Source organism: Diadema antillarum, unplaced genomic scaffold (assembly GCF_040938485.1).
Source record: "Diadema antillarum isolate AM-2024a unplaced genomic scaffold, OU_Dant_1.0 seq00002100_RagTag, whole genome shotgun sequence".
NCBI lineage: Eukaryota > Metazoa > Echinodermata > Echinoidea > Diadematoida > Diadematidae > Diadema > Diadema antillarum.
This window is the reverse complement of record NW_027272744.1, coordinates 1-16,886: the sequence shown is the minus strand read 5'-3', so window position 1 is coordinate 16,886 and position 16,886 is coordinate 1. Positions and strand designations below refer to the sequence as shown.

Sequence of the window (16,886 nt, the reverse complement as noted above, 5' to 3'; positions counted from 1 at the left end):
GAAAATTATGTATACATTATCCTACAAGATAGAATACTGTTTAGCTCTGTTACCTGTCTGAAAATTGATACAATCACATTTCTGCTTCCTCCATTTTTTCCCTCAAATTTCAGGGGGGACGATTGTACAGGCTATCCTGCCCTACTTTGGCAAAAAGAAGCAAGTGACAAAAGTGACATTTCTCGTAAAAGAGCAAAATGTGTCTGTCATTTACACTGACGTCAATGGACTATCATGATGTCTTATCTAACATATCTCTTAGTAGGATGAGTGTTTCTGCGTGAAATTTGGCCTGGAAGAAGAGGTCATTGTGTGAATTATGAAAACATCAATAACTCAAATTCGGATGGTATGTCACTTGCTTCCTTTTGCCAAAGTCATGAAAGTAGGGCAGTATCCCCCTCCTCCATTTCGGGGGGGGGGGGGGATATCCCCCCCCCCCCATCCCCCGGGATTTACGCCCATGCTGCCATACACTCTTCTACTGTCACCCTCTTTTCTTTATATACCTGTACCTCTCTTTCTCGATCTTTTGCATTTCATGCATACAGTTATTGCACACACAGACACAGACAAACACATCCCCTTCTCTCTCTCTCCCTCTCTCTCTCTCAATATACATCTCTTAATTCCATACATCAAATTTTGAGAAATAATGAAAGCATCCACACATTTGATATTTATACCAGATATACACTGTATACTTTTTGGTATAAACTTTAATTTCCATTTTCAGCCGGTCCTCATTAGTCATGTAATACTGGTAGCTCCTTGAGGACTGCATGGTTAAATTCAGCATGAAGACACAGGCGCACGCAGCACAGTTGTACAGTGCACTCCCGTTATAACGAAATGCTCGGGACCGGCAGTTTTCTTTCGTTATAACGAAATTTCGTTATAACCGAACAAATAGAATACACGTGTATTACATTGTATAATAACACGCATAGCCTGTATACAGTAGGCCTATAGTTACTTTTATCATAATCTCAACACACGCAGAACGGTAATGTTAGATGTTTGCTATATCTCATTGATTTTATCAAACTTTCTACATTTTAGAATGAGCATAAAGTCATGTTCAGAAAGAAAACAAATGTAAGAAATGTGATTGTTTCTGCTGTCGCAACTGAGTCTCATATACAAATTCATTCTGATCCAAGGTAAATGATAAATCGCTGACTGATGCTCATGTATGCGAGCATGTGAGGAAGGGCGGATTAGCAATTAATGTGAGCGAGCGGGATTTCGTGATCGCATTTTCACTTTCGTTTCATTTTGTGCTGTGAATGTGAAGGAGCGGGATTTCACGATCGCATTTTCACTTTCGTTTCGTTCTGTGCTGATCATTCATCATGGCTTCTGCAGTGAGTACTAAGAAGAAAAAACGGCAAGCTCTCAGCATAGAAACTAAGATGGATATTCTCAGAGATGTAGTAGAAAGACGTCTGAAGAAAATCGAAGTCGCTCGAAAATATGAAATACCACCCAGTACGCTCTCAACTATCTTGCTTAATCGCAAGCAGATCACGAAGCAATATGAAACATCAAATACGGAGCCGTCGCGTAAACGACTGAGGGGGCTGAGTTAGAAGATGTGGAGAAGGCTGTCTTCCGTTGGTTTAGCGACATGAGGGCCAAGAACCTGCCCGTCAGTGGACCGCTGATGAGAGAGAAAGCAGACTATCTTGCAAAAAAGTTGGGCCATGACAAGTTTCAAGCAAGTTCCGGGTGGCTGTCCCGCTTCAAAGAACGTCATGGAATTCAGCAGTTGCGTGTTTGTGGGGAGAGTGCGGGTGTTGACGAGAACGTGGTCGATACTTGGAAGAAGGAAAGCCTCCCAGCCATCATAGCGCAGTACAGTCCGAGAGATATCTTCAATGCCGACGAGACAGGGTTGTTTTATCGGCTAACTCCAGATAAGTCACTCGCTTTCTCTGGACAGGAATGCCATGGGATAAAGCAAAATAAGGAACGAGTGACGGTGATGGTCTGCGCAAACATGGACGGTAGTGAGAAGATCAAACCCTTGGTAATTGGAAAATCGAAGCAACCACGGTCACTGAAGCATGTCCGAACACTTCCGCTTGACTACCGAGCTAACAGGAAGGCGTAGATGACCACTGAAGAGTTCGTTTCCTGGGTGAAGCGTCTTGACGCAAAATTCGCAGCAGAGAACCGCCAGGTTCTTGTTTTTGTGGACAATTGCTCTGCCCATCCTAGTGTGAATGGACTGAAATCAATCCAACTGCAGTTCTTCCCACCGAACACGACATCGAAGCTCCAACCGATGGACCAAGGAGTGATCATGAGTTTTAAGACTTACTATCGAAAGCGCCTGGTCAAACATCTTCTCAAAAGCTACGAAGCAGGAGAAGTACCCTCTCCCGTGAGCATCAAGGACGCCATCGACATGACATACGCAGCATGGGAAGAGGTGACGGCAAGCTGCATCTCGAATTGTTTCCAGAAGGCTGGATTTGAAGTCCATGAGAACGCCAATCCTGACACACCAAGCCCCTCAGGTCGCCCAGATAACATTTGGGAGCGACTGAGACAAAACCCAGATCCGCAGAATGATGGCGACGATGTGACAGGATCTGCACGCGAAGAAGCCGATGATCTCTGGAAAAGGCTTCGGCATCACATGACGATCAGCAGATCGATTTCCTTCAACGATTTCGCAGCAGCAGACAACGAAATCAGTGGAGTGTATGCTCCCACTGATGAGGAACTTGTGAGGGAAATACAGAAGCAACGGGGAGGCGAATTTGTTGAGGAAGAGGATGACGACGATCTGGATGTCGACATGCCACCAGCACCACCGTCTGTCACGGAGGTGCTTGGACATCTGGAGCGAGTCAAAGACTTCCTGTACAGTCGTGAGGAGGCTCAAAATCAGCATTTCCATGCTCTGTCTACGCTTAACGAACTTGCGAAAAGATGTCATGAAAGGAGTCTTGTGCAGCAAAAAATCACACGTTTGTTCAAGGCATGAAGAACTAAACTGAACTCATGTCCGTTGGTGTGCCATTTGATTAGAAACGAATTATGCTAGTCCGTCAAATTTCGTAGAAAGAAGCAAAACAGGTCTCTTATCTGTGATTGCAGAATATCTCACATAATCACACAAAATCAATATACTGATTAAAACTGCCCGTAACTTCCATTAGCTATCCAGAATTTACGCATGTTACAACATATATCATGTTGTGAATAAGAGTTTAGTGATGAAGCAAAGAAAAAGATAAGTGTGCTTTGAGCAATACTAGAGAGTGAAGGAATATGAAAGTACAAGAAAGTAGAGGTAACGATGTGGAAAAGAATACATAAGTGCAGAACAATTATGTACAGAAGAAAAAAGAAATCCGAGGAAAAATAGGAAAGCAAGAAAAAAAGAAAAGAAAAAGAATCTTCTGATTCTTCGCCTATTTTTTTTTTTACCTGCTTCCATTTATTTTTGGTTATGTTCGTCATCTCCCCCATAACTCCCGTCAAAGCCAGCTTAGAAAATCAGATTGGTCACATTCTTTTCAGCCTAATTTTTTTTTTGAGACTCTAACAGTCGTTTTGTGCTCCGATATCCTGGGTGTTACTTTATCCTGGTGTTTTTGTTGGTTCGTTTGTTTGTTTGTTTTAAACCAATATTTTCGTCATTTCCTTATTTTTATGACTGCTATTTATTTGTACATTTTTTTGATGGTGTATCACTGACAATAAAGCCCATAACACTATTTGATGTTTGAACCAACACGCGTCTCCATTCAGCATGTCTTCTTTCCCTCTTGCTTCGCAGTCTCAGCTTCAAGTCATTCCAACCAATCACAGCAAAATATTACAGAGGTCTAACCTTGGGCCTAACAATCAAGGCTTTACTGCCACATAATGCTTCCATTTCAAGAGTCTCTCCTAGCTTTCCGCCTTACACATTCCAATCAATCACAGCAAAGCATCATTGGCACACTTCCACTCACTGTTCGGTTTCGTATTTTACGTAGCGTCTTTCTTTTCGCGCCCTGTTGCACTTCATAATGAACCAATCATTTCATATATTCAAGACACACCTCTGCTTCAGTGCACTTGTACATGTACACAGCCTCGTCTTTTCCCCTCTTTCCGCTCTTTCCGGGTTCACATAAGTACACACTGGATGCTATACATGCCTTACACACTCTACAGTACTGCGCTGCATGTTATATTGTGAATGGGAACGGACATGGTATGCACTCTTTCTTGGAAACGTTGCGCGGAGCAACGCGAATTTTACAGTGTATTTGAAACACACAGAGCAGGAAGCAGGTTCGTCCGTGCGGAGACGCTTTGTAAATGCTTGTTCGGCAACGAAATTGCGTACGTGATCCGCATTTCGTTATAACGAAGCATATTTCCTTTGTTTTTCTTTATCAATGGTGCTCGGAAATTACTTCGTTATAACGGAAATTTCGTTATAACCGTGTTCGTTGTAACCGAATTTTGTGCCATAGACTTTAGTGGCAATAATTTTGGGACCTGAAGTTTCATTTCGTTATAACGAAATTTCGTTATAACCGTGTTCGTTATAACGGGATTGCACTGTATAGCAATCAAGTTAGAATGAAACGATATGTGACATCAAGATTAAAGTCTGGGGGATTGCAACGTATTAGCTGAATGGTCATCACTGTCTGGTTTTCTTATAACCAAGCTGCATGAAAGTTACACGCAAGTCATACGAAGAGATTTACAATGTGACATCGAAATACAATGTACTGACAATCCAAATTTTGGAAAAGGTACATTAATCATGATAACACCACGTCTCATCACTGAAGCTTTTGAGATGGTTCGATTTTTTGGGATGGTAACAGTAAAAATTACTGATAAACAACCAAAATAACAGAAACTAGCAATGTCGCTATGGCGACTGATGCCTCCGCCATAATGCATGATTCTCCCAATAGGCGGATAGTACAATGTCTGCACAATGTGTGATCCATGACAGTTTCACATAACTGGCAAAATATTGAAATGACAGGTTTGTCAGAAATGTCTTGAACTGCGTTTGCTTTAATTTTCTAAGAGTGCAGGTACCCTTTTTATAAGTTTATGCATTGAGTAATTTCCAAGGTATGAAGAAAGCGTGTAATGACGGTACAAAATTGATTTTTTTTTTTTTTTTGGGGGGGGGGAGGGGAGGCATTGAAACCTGGCCTTTGACCCTTAACCTTTGACCTTTGACCTTCTGGCTGGAAATTTCCAAGAGAATCGAAATGCATGATCTGCCACGGCCACAGTACTTCAATGTGGAGATATAAACTGTGTAATCATGAGTTTTGCAGGCTTAACTGGACAGAAGCCTCGTACATTGGATGCCACCACTGGCAAGTTTAATAGACATGTCTTGGCACGTGAAGTATAGAAGAGGTAACATTACAGCAACCTTAACAGCCCCATTCTCAACTGCAACGAAAATTCAATTAGAATTAAGTTCACCTGGGCAGATTGTCATTTTGTGTGTGTGTGTGTGTGTGTGTGTGTTGAAAGACCAGCTGACAATGTGTTCCATTTGTCCCTCATATTTATCTAAATACAGTCAAATTTCCATTACATGTATTTGGAAGTCATACACAACAAACAGACATATTAAGATGAAAGTTAAATCAAACAATACTTATTTCCCAAATTGATGTATTCTGAAAAGAAAATGTACAGACAGATAAAGATAATGGAGATACAGCAGGCCTTTTATTAACTACTTCACATAATTTCTTCAGGAAAGAAAAGCAGTTCACATTTTCAAACATGTTGCTAAAACTTGTTTTGTTGAAATAAAGATCATTTTAAAGCATGTTTGACTGTTCTCATTACCAATGTTTCGTTATGCTTTCCAACTGTGACATATCTATAGGATGTCCAACTTAAGTCCTACCATCACAATTCTCCCTTACCGTTGTCCCACTTTACCCACGGGTGGGGTCAATTTCTCCCCCAAAGTAAGTTGTTTTTTTCTTTTCATTAACAGCAGAAAATTGAAAACAGTGCCATCCCCAACTTACGGCTCCTTATGTAACCTACTATATCAACCTTCATGCAAGCCCGAAAGGAAATGTAATCATTCTCTTCTATAAAAAGATATCAGAAGAAAATTGGGGAACTTGAAATAATGTCCCACTTCTCCCCGCTCTCCCCTACAGATTTCCCTGCACACTTTGCACTGCTCTCTTACATTAAGTGCTAAGGATCATGCAAAGACATGTGCCGGTTGAGGGAACCTTTCTGTGTGAAGCACCTTGAACAAACTTTACATCGGTGGGCTTCTCCCCTGTGTGTACCCTTATATGGACCCTCATATGGTGCTCTAATACAGATTTCCCACAGACTTTGCACTGCTCTCTTAATACATTAACATGCTTAGGATCATGCAAAGACATACATGTGCCGTATGAGGGAACCTTTCTGTGTGAAGCACCTTGAACAAACTTTACATCGGAATGGTTTCTCCCCTGTGTGCACCCTATGGTCACGCATAATGTGCTTTAATATAAATTTCTCACACACTGTGCACTGCTGTCTTAGAAATGAGCGCTTGTGTTTCTTGAATTGGGGCTTGCTTTGGTGTTTGTATATTTCATCCTTTTGACACATCAAGAGAGGTTGCCCTAACTGTCTCACTTAACAAATTTGGGTTAGGTGTATCACATGTGTGCATGTGACCGAGCGAAGACATGTGCTGTTTGAGGGAACTTTTCTGTATGAAGCACCTTGAACAAACTTTACATTGGAATGGCTTCTCCCCCGTGTGCACCCTCATATGGACCCTCATATAGTCCTTTGATACAGATTTCCCACAGACTTTGCACTGCTCTTTTATATAAACATGCTTAGGATCATGCAAAGACATGTGCCGTGTGAGGGAACCTTGCTGTGTGAAGCACCTTGAACAAACTTTACATCGGAATGGCTTCTCGCCCTTATGCACCCCCATATGGCGCCTCATATGGTCCTTTGATACAAATTTCAGACAGACTTTGCACTGCTCTCTTACATTATGCTTAGGATCATGCAAAGACATGTGCTGTTTGAGGGAACTTTTCTTTATGAAGTACCTTGAACAAACTTTACATTGGAATGGCTTCTCCCCCGTGTGCACCCTCATATGGACCCTCATATAGTCCTTTGATACAATTTTCCCACAGACTTTGCACTGCTCTCTTATATAAGCATGCTTAGGATCATGCAAAGACATGTGCCGTTTGAGGGAATTTTTCTGTGTGAAGCAGATTGAACAAACTTTACATTGGAATGGCTTCTCCCCTGTGTGCACTCTCATGTGTAGTTTGAGGGACCAACTCCTTGCAAAGCACCTTGAACAAACTTTACATCGGAGTGGCTTCTCGCCCTTATGCACCCCCATATGGAGCCTCATATGGTCCTTTGATACAAATTTCCCACAGACTTTGTATTGCTCTCTTACATTATGCTTAGAATCATGCAAAGACATGTGCCGGTTGAGGGAACCTTGCTGTGTGAAGCACCTTGAACAAACTTTGCATTGGAATGGCTTCTCCCCTGTGTGCACCCTCATGTGGTCACGCATATTGTGCTTTAATACAGATTTCCTGCACACTTTGCACTGCTCTCTGGCATAAAAATGCCTTTTAGGATCATGCAAACACATGTGCCGTGTGAGGGTACTTTTCTGTGTGAAACACCTTTCTCGTTTAAGACCAAGTGCTGGGAAAACCAGCCGCTCCTTATCCTCTGCTGATACATCTTGCACTGCCGAGGCTGATGGGGCTGTAGTCTTCTCACTGTCCACTGATGGTGTGTCATTCATCACCCCTGCAATTGCCAGGCACTTTGCATTACTTGCAACACATGCAGAGTTGCAATGTTGGTCGGATCCTGCTTCATAAAAGCCTCTCTGGATTTCATTTTGTTTCAGAGTGCTTGTCTGCGACACAGAATCCTCATCACCATTCAGAACAGGGTTCTTTGTTTCACCTGTTGAAATAAAGAAATGACATGAAACTACATAGTTGTATTGCATTATCAAGCAACGATGGTCCCTACCTATTGATATACATGTAATCAGTGTTATTACATTCATGATTTTCATCTCTATAGAGAAAAAAAAATTCAAATTACAAGAATGAGTAGCATGATCTGACATACAGTGGACTTCCGTTACAACGAACACGGTTATAACGAAATTTCGTTATAACGAAGTAAAACTTCTGGTCCCAAAATTAACACCATTAAAGCCTATGGTACAAAATTTGCTTACAACGAACACGGTTATAAACGTCATATATATATATGACAAAGAAAAACAAAAGAAATGTGCTCCGTTATAACGAAATGCAAATTGCTTTCGAAAATACATAGCAGAAAAAGCATTAACAGTGTCTCTACATGGGCGAATGCTTCACATCACTGTGTGTTCGCTCCTTGTGTCACTCTGAGGGGAACTTGCATTATGTAAATATTGTAATACAATAATCCCATCCCATTTCACATAGCTTTATAGTGAATGATGAGTATTCAGCAAACAGATGCGTGGTTTCCTTGTTTTTCGTTATATATTGTCTTTGTTCGGTTATAACGAAATTTCGTTATAACGAAAGAAAACTGCCGGTCCCGAGCATTTCGTTATACCGGGAGTGCACTGTATCATCAAGAAAAGGCAGTAGAAGAACCAAATACAATGTACACTTTGTATTGTGTGCATCAACATTTGAGCAGGATTGTGTGGAAAACCTTGTACTTTGTGACCCTGCACTACAAAACCAACAAAAAGTTGTCAGACATAAATCAGTTGAGGGCCAATTCTGAAAGAAGGCAAGTCAAAGATAACTCACACGTTATATATGGGACATTTCAGAGGCCTTTGTGGCCTGAAATATAGTGTAAACGGCCTCTGATTATACTAGACTTCATCATGGCGATTGTTATCTCGGAGAAGTATAATCATGTAAAAAAAGGAGAAAAATTATAAAAATGCCCTTGACATGCATATTTTAGAAAAGAAAATTTCTGTCGTAAAACATGAGACCAAAAAAAGTTTTTGAAACATTTTTTTTTTTTTACCCTGAAAAGTCTCTAAAAGTATCTTATTTTTGCAACTTCTATCTCAGTATTATAAAAGTCACAACACCCACTACTATCAGAGGTACAAGTTTTGAGTCCAATGCCACGAGGCAAACAGCTCCAATAACATACACTAGATATGTATTCTAAATAAAGTGTATCTTTGGTCAAAAAATTATTTTGGATATGTGAAAGAGACACATCTCAGTAATCCATTGCACCATCTTTCAGAGAAAATGGGTCATTAATTAGTGAAATACTGTAATGAATCTCAAAGTTTCCAAACACACTGTGTCTGGAAGATTCAGGAACCGCTGTGGTTCTGTAACCCACTGCAAACAATAGGGTTTGCAGTAGTCTTGCCTCCCAGACCCATTGTGTTTACAAACTTTGAGATGCATTATTTCACTTATTAATGACCCCTTTTCTCTGAAAGACGGTGCAATGGACTACTGAAATATGTCTCTTTCACATATCAAAAATAATTTTTTTGGGCAAAGATACACTTTAAACGGGATGACTAGTAAGTGATCAGAGGGAATCAGTGGGAATGCTGGGGGATGACCATTCCAATCCTTGTGGGATTCATAAAAAGAGTACACTATATGATGTATTTATTGTTGTGTGAAATTTGCTTCAGATTGGTCTCATATTCAAGCAATGTGCAGTTTCATTTCATTTCATTTTATTTCAACACGGTAATGAAAAGGAAACTTGCTCAGCCATCGGCTGTTATTCTGCAAGTCCGTGCATGTATACAATATAACAGAACGAAACATAGATTCAGTAACAGCGTATAGCAACGATTGAAATAAGAACAAAAAAACAGAAAAAAAATCATGAAGAAAACGAAAAGTATATCTACACATAACAGCATATGAATTAAAAAATACAGTCATTGACAAGAGATAGTTTCCAAGCAAGCATGACTGTTGTGTACAGTGTCAGGTCGTTAACGATTGCCCCGACACTGTACAGTCATGCTAACTTGGAATCATGAGATCTTGTACGGGACAGAGTACGTACCCATGCTGTGTACCGTATCGTATCCCAAGTACAACCAATGTAACTTTTAGGTCCATCTTCATAGACATGCGGATTGAGTGAATGCAGCAAGAGAATCGATCATACAGTGGCAGTTTGAGGAAAATCAAGCAATCTGTTCAGAAATTATGAATTTTTGAATTTTCTGCTCATCATTGCTGGTTGGAAAGACTACTGCAGCTTGTGATGTCACATGTGTATAACGATAATAAAGAAAAAATACAGACAATTTTACATATTTTCAGTTTTTTTGAATAATACAAGAACAATCGACTTGCCTCTGCCAGAAGGTAGGGGGGAATGACATTACATGATTCAGCATGCCCTTCTTCATTGTGGATAAGCATATGTTTCTTGAGTCTATGAGGTGTTCCACATGACTTCCGGCAAATGTGGCAGACGGAGGGTTTTGGAAACTGCTCTGGCACACCATTCTGTACTTCATCTTTTCTAGGAGCGTGTACATAATCATGTTTGAGAACTTGGCTCTTCCTGTGGGTTTCCAGATTCAAGCCATGTGGAAAGCACCTGGAACTGCACTCACACTTCAACACATTTCTCTGGGCAAGGGTTTCTTGTATATGCAGTTTATTGTGCTTGTTAAGATTCCAGTCGTTGATGCACATTTCACACCTGTAAATGGATTGCCCAAAATGTAGTTGTACTTCTTCAGGATGCACTATTCTCGCATGTTTGTTAAGGCCCAACTTTGTCCAGAAGTCTTTTGAACACGACTTGCATTGCCATATTTTTCGCTCCTCATGTAGTTGCATGTGTCTTGCAAGCTCACTTCAGCCTTCAGCTCATGTGAGCTAACAAAAAGTTGCATCCCTTGATTTTAAGTCAGGACTCAATAAATCTCTTTTAATACAATCTTTTTGTTTCATATCTCGGCCATTTCAAAACTGATTTTCATCACATAAACTTTTGATACCCCTTAGTATTGCATGCTTTATGACATCTCATAGAGTGGTTTCTGAATATCTCCCAAAACATGAAAAGCTAAATCCTCACATCGACCAGAAGTGTACACACCCTTCAATGCCACAGGGCACATGGGGACATTTTCGCGTGTTGTTAAATTCGCGATCCAACTGTGATTCATGAAATTCGCAAAAGTAACAGCTCATACAGTATATTTCTTTCTTTTTCTTTTTGCAAATACACAAAGTCACAAAGTTTCATTTTCAAGCATACAACTAGGCCTTTAATTCAATGCATTGTGGATTAACTTAGACCCGGGCCCGTTTACATTGCGTGAAAAGTCCGGGCTCGGCCGTTCCTTGCCGTACCAAAATTGACCGAGCATTTGGCCAAGCTCCACAGGTAGTCTTGGCCGTGGCCGAGCAGCGGCAGAGCCCAGCCTCTTCTCACTGTAAAACAAACTGTGCTTAATGTGGTACCAAATTCAGTCTGGCTTCCAGACCCTCTGTCCATACTATTTCGCTATTCAAGGATATCAATGCTCTCAACATCGAAAACTAGTATAGTTTAAGGTGGTTTTGTCCTGCAGAGGAATTTGCCTTCTGCAAAGCCGGTGACACTGCCGCGGGGCGCTGATTTTGTCGCCGTGGAGTCCAGTTGGCAAAGGGTCTGGAAACCAGTCTATACCACATTGTGACCAGCCTCCTCTCAATAAATAGTGTTTGTTTGAACCTTGACAATTGTCTCAGTGGATTGTTTCATCTAATCTACAAGTCCATCAAAGACTGTCAAACCATCAACTTGGTAAGTTGCAAGTTGCTACCTTCGGACCAGAACAACCTCATCATCAAAAGCCACTTTTATGGTTTGAGAATAATGCATGTTGGTTTAATACATTCCTATCACCATCATTACCTGGTGGGGCGGGGCTCTCTTGGTTGTGTCTGGATCCATGTCTTCTTAGGTGCTGTCTGAAGTCTTCACTGCTTGTGAATGCTTCTCCACACTCCTCACACAGAGGTAGCTTGTAAGTCCTGACCATGATTTCTCTTTCCTTCTCCAGTTTTGGAATAGAGGAAGTTGAACATGGGTTGGCATCATAGTCTCCTGGAACGGAGCATTGAAAGACATACGTACATTGTATAGAATTAAAAGGTACTGGCATCATTCATGAAGATGTTCATCATTAAGTCCATTCATTTCAGTAAAATGGAAGACTCTTTTGGGAGTGAAAAGGTGAAATGTCCTTGGCAATAAATGCTTCATTTACTATCAATTATACACTGTACTCCAACTTTGAATTCGAGCATCTTGAATTAGAAGCTACTGGCACCATTTATGAAGATTAAAAATACATATGCAGATCACAAAGCCTATTAATTTTAGTATTGGAATGAATGAATGCATTGTGGATGAACTTAGTGCTTGTTTTCTTATATCATAATTCTTCCCATTGAAAGAAAGAAATGTAGGCTTTCATCTTCACCAAAAAGAAGGTCTCCAGCTCAAGGTGATAAGGGAAACAAGAGACCCAGGGGTCATGCGCTCACCTGAGTACCACAAGTTCACATTCCATGCATTCTTGCAGACTCCTACCTGAGAACAATTGGAAACCTGTGGTGGGGGTAGCTTTGGGAATGGGGGCATGGTGTCCATTAATACATAATCATTCCATCACACTGGTAAAGATACCTACCACGTACACTGTACTTTATAGAATGTTGGATTATGCAGCTCAGGGAAAAAAGACTTAAAGCCCTATCACTTTTTATTAGAACTAGAGAAAAAGATTGCAATGTATTTAATATCCATTAATAGGAGGTTTGGACTCCCTGGGGCCCCCAAGGAAAGTATGGTGCCCATTCAAACGCTTTGAGATCTTATCCCTGTGGGAATGCTACTTGACAAGTTTGGCGAAAATCCTTCATGTTGTTGTCAGCAAGAAGATGACAATTAAGGCCCGCATTTGGACCCCCCCCCCCCCCAATCCCATCCTGCTTCCTTGGGTCCCAAGGGGGTGGGGGGCACCCCTGATTCTCCAATGACAAACTTGAAATAATAGTAATGTATATATACTGACTCATTGTATTAAAGGACAAGTTCACCTTCATAGACATGTGGGTTGAGTGAATGCAGCAATATTAGTAGAACACATCAATGAGAGCTTGAGGAAAATCCGACAATCCGTTCAAAAGTTATGAATTCTTAAAGTTTCTGCTCAGTCATGGCTGGATGAGAAGACTACTATAGCTTGTGATGTCACATGAGTACAATGGTATAAAGAAAGTATAAAGAAAATTCACCTTATTTTCACTTTTCTCGCATAACAAAAGAACACTCGACTTCTCTCTTTCAGAAGGCAAGGGGAATAATATTATCCTTAACATACATCAGTAACAAGTCCAAGAAATGCGCACTTTATTCAAAAAGTAAAATTTTGTGAAATTCTCTTTCTATTTTCATTATATCGTTGTACGCATGTGACATAGCACACTGTAGTAGTCTTCTCATCCAGCAGTAATTGCGCAGATACTTAAAAAATTCATAACTTTTGAACGGATTGTCAGATTTTCCTCAAACTTTCACTGATGTGTTCTGCTAAAATTGTGGCATTCACTCAATCCACATGTACATGAAAGTGTACTTGTCCTTTAACTTAGCTCAATCACTTCCAGTTCTAGAGAAAATCTGTACAGATTCCTAATACAGGAGGGGGGGGGGGGAGAGACCCCTGGGGATCCCAAGGTGGGGTATGGTGCCCATTTGATGGAATTGAAATTCTATCCCCCTAATTTTGTAGGCATGCTACCTGCCACGTTTGGTGAAAATTAGTGATATGGTTTTCAAGAAAAAGATGAAAATTTACAATTTTGGTCCAAATTTAGGCCCCCTGGAGCCCCCCAGGTGGGGCATGGTGCCCATTTGATGGGAATTAGATTCTTTCCCCCTAGGGATGCTACCTGCCTACTTTGGTAAAAATTCCTAATGGCATTTTCAAGAAAAAGATGAAAATGTACAATTTGGGCCCCATTAGGACCCCTCCCCAGCCCCCTCCCCTGGGTCCCAAAGGGGGCACCCCTGATTCCGCCATGAACAAACTTGAAACTACAGGCAGCAATGTACTAATTTATAGTATTAACTTAGCTCTATCACTTCTGGTTCTAGAGAAGAAGATTTTTTAAGATTCCTTAAGTTTGGGGGGTTGGGCCCCTCAAGGGGCCCCCCAGGTGGGGTATGGTGCCCATTTTAACAAATTGAGATCTTATCCCCCTGGGGATGCTACCTGCCAAGTTTGGTGAAAATCGGTTGAGGGGTTGTCAAAAAGAAGATGAAAATGTAAGAGTTTACGCACGACGCACGACGGACGAAGAGCGATCACAATAGCTCACTTGAGCCTTCGGCTCAGGTGAGCTAAAAATGTAGGGTATTCTCTTTTTTTTCTTTAGAAAAGCAAGATTTCTCACTCTACCAACTAATTTGAAATATTGTTAAACGCATCTTCACTATTAAAATGTAGATATCCTTGGTAAAAATATCTATCTGCCACATGTCTAAACAGCTCTTCACATAATGCACAATGTTAATAGTTAACATGACATAGTATATTTCTTGCCAGGTTTCCATTGCTAAAAATTCAAACTTCATTACCATCACAGTCATGGTAGTTGTCATGGCTGCTTGCTTGTATATGGAGGTCTCCTGGCAGCGACGATTCAACCTTGACAATTGTATCAGTGGTATACATGGAATCTACTGGTCCATCAAAGACTGTCAAACCATCAGCTTGGTAAAAAGGTGGAAGTTGCTGCCTTTGGACCAGAACCAACTTGTCATCAGATGCCACTTTCATGGTTTGAGAATAATGCATGTTGGTTACATTCCTATCACCATCATCACTTGGTGGGGTAGGACTCTCTTGGGTGTGTCTGGATCCATGTCTTGTTAGGTGCTGTCTCAAATCTTCATTGCTTGTGAATTCTCCTCCACACTCCTCATACAGAGGTAGCTTGTAAGTCTTGACGACTTCTCTTTCCTTCTCCAGTTTTGGAATGGAGGAAGTTGAGCATGGGTTGGTATCACGTTCTTCTGCAAGTGGGTATTGAAAGACATACATTGCACGGAATTAGAAGTTGCTGGCACCATTCATGAAGATGGTCATCATAAAGTCCATTTATTTAATACCATAATGGAATACCCCTGTGGGGAGTGACAAGGTGAACTATCCATGGCAATAGATGCTTTACTATTAATCATATACAGTACTGCAACTTTAACCCTATTCCCATGGGGGGGGGGGGGTGATTTTGTGTACAAAACCAATGTAAATTGTGTTTTTACAATTAATTCACTTGTATATTTTTACTTTCAATGGCTGGTAATGACTTATTTTAGCCTGATTACACTTTAAAAAGTTTCTGCAACAAATTTTGACCAAAACATAAAGCAACAAAAACAAAAAGTAAAAAAACAGAAAAAATAAGAAATTCATAAAACAATAAAATACATAAATAATTATGGAGCCAAATTTTTCCTTCAATATTATTAATGAGGATATTGAGAAGAATACGTTCAACAAAAAATAGAAGTCTTGGATCTTAAATTTTTTTATTTATAGGCAAAAAAAAAAACATTTTTGCATAAATCAGCATGCATCATTTGATACTTGAAAATACATCAACTAAAATTTGAACTACAAATGTCGCTATGGTGACTGGTATTCGTCTGCCACAATGTATGATTCTCCTAATAGTTCTATAGTATGCCATGACAATGTGTGATGACAATTTCATCTCAATGGCAAAATATTAAGTTGACATGTATATAAAAATATTAAGTTGACATGTATATAATGTGTTGAATGTTCACTTTCCCTGCCCTACATTTTCTATGAGAGCATGTATTTGGGGGATTTGTGGACTTTTACTTGACTTTAGACCCTTGTACAATATGTAAGTCTCTATGCATTGAGTAATTTTCAAGCTACAGAGAAAAACTGTAATTTCTGTGTTAAATAGTAAATTGTTAGCATCTTGACCTGGCCTTTGACCCTATGACCTGGAGAGAATCACTGTCAGGCACAACATGCTTGTTTCGTGAATGATGATACCTTGAACCACTTTCGAGATATGAAGGAAGAAGTAAAATCTAGCACTTTCACTTGACCTTTGACCTTTTGACCTTTGACTTTTTGGCCAAAAAAAATTCCCAGAGAATCTTAGTTGGGTAATACATGTACAACCTATACACAAAGTTTCAAGAAAAATCCGGCGGGCATTGCAAAAATATAATAGAAAAATGAACTTTAATGACTTGACTTTGACCTTTGACCCCTATCTTTGAGCTCATGACCCCAAAATTCCGTAGATTATCACTGCCAGTCAGTACATGCATATGTTACTACTGTGCTCCATGAAGATACCTTGAACCATTGCCAAGATATGGAGAAGAAAGTGAATTTAAACATTTTCACATTTTCACCTTTGACCTTTGAATTTTGACCTCATGACCCCAAACTCTCACTAGAGAATCTTCATTTGGTGATACATGTTTACACTAAGTTCAAGAAAATACCATCAGGCATTGCATAGATACATGTATGGGGGAAATAGTGAAATTTCGAGCATTTGACCTTGACCTCTGACCTTTAACCTTGAGCATCTGCACTCAAAAGTTGATAGGCACAACTTCACCCCTCATGCATATACCTACCAAGTTTCATTATGATACCTCAAACAGTTTTTCAGTTATGCTGTCCACAAAATTGATTACGGATGGACGGACGGACAACCCGAAAACATACATGTAATGCCTCCGGCGACACTTTGTGGCGGAGGCATAAAAATCAACCG

At 40.3% G+C, this 16,886-nt stretch overlaps 1 protein-coding gene and 1 pseudogene across 1 annotated transcript; one reads left to right on the top strand and one right to left on the bottom strand.

Annotated features, from left to right (window-relative positions):
* The first annotated feature begins 1,630 nt into the window (after positions 1 to 1,630).
* On the top strand, positions 1,631 to 6,217 carry LOC139713937 (tigger transposable element-derived protein 6-like; annotated as a pseudogene).
* LOC139713936 (zinc finger Y-chromosomal protein 1-like) lies at positions 5,925 to 12,110 on the bottom strand. Its single transcript, XM_071625656.1, has 3 exons — positions 11,896 to 12,110; positions 6,707 to 7,983; positions 5,925 to 6,498 (listed from the first exon to the last, which is right to left on the bottom strand). Exons 1-3 carry the CDS (start codon positions 12,077 to 12,079, stop codon positions 6,397 to 6,399), a joined length of 1,563 nt encoding a protein of 520 aa, XP_071481757.1. The 5' UTR covers positions 12,080 to 12,110; the 3' UTR covers positions 5,925 to 6,396.
* Positions 12,111 to 16,886: the final 4,776 nt, after the last annotated feature.

Coding starts and splice junctions, on each gene's coding strand:
- LOC139713936 (XM_071625656.1), bottom strand. CDS start 12,079: ATGGTCAGGACTTACAAGCTACCTCTGTGTGAGGAGTGTGGAGAAGCA. Junction 7,984..11,895: donor ATTATTCTCAAACCATAAAA/GTGGCTTTTGAT, acceptor TTATTTCAACAG/GTGAAACAAAGAACCCTGTT. Junction 6,499..6,706: donor AAAGTTCCCTCAAACAGCAC/ATGTCTTCGCTC, acceptor ATTATGCGTGAC/CATAGGGTGCACACAGGGGA.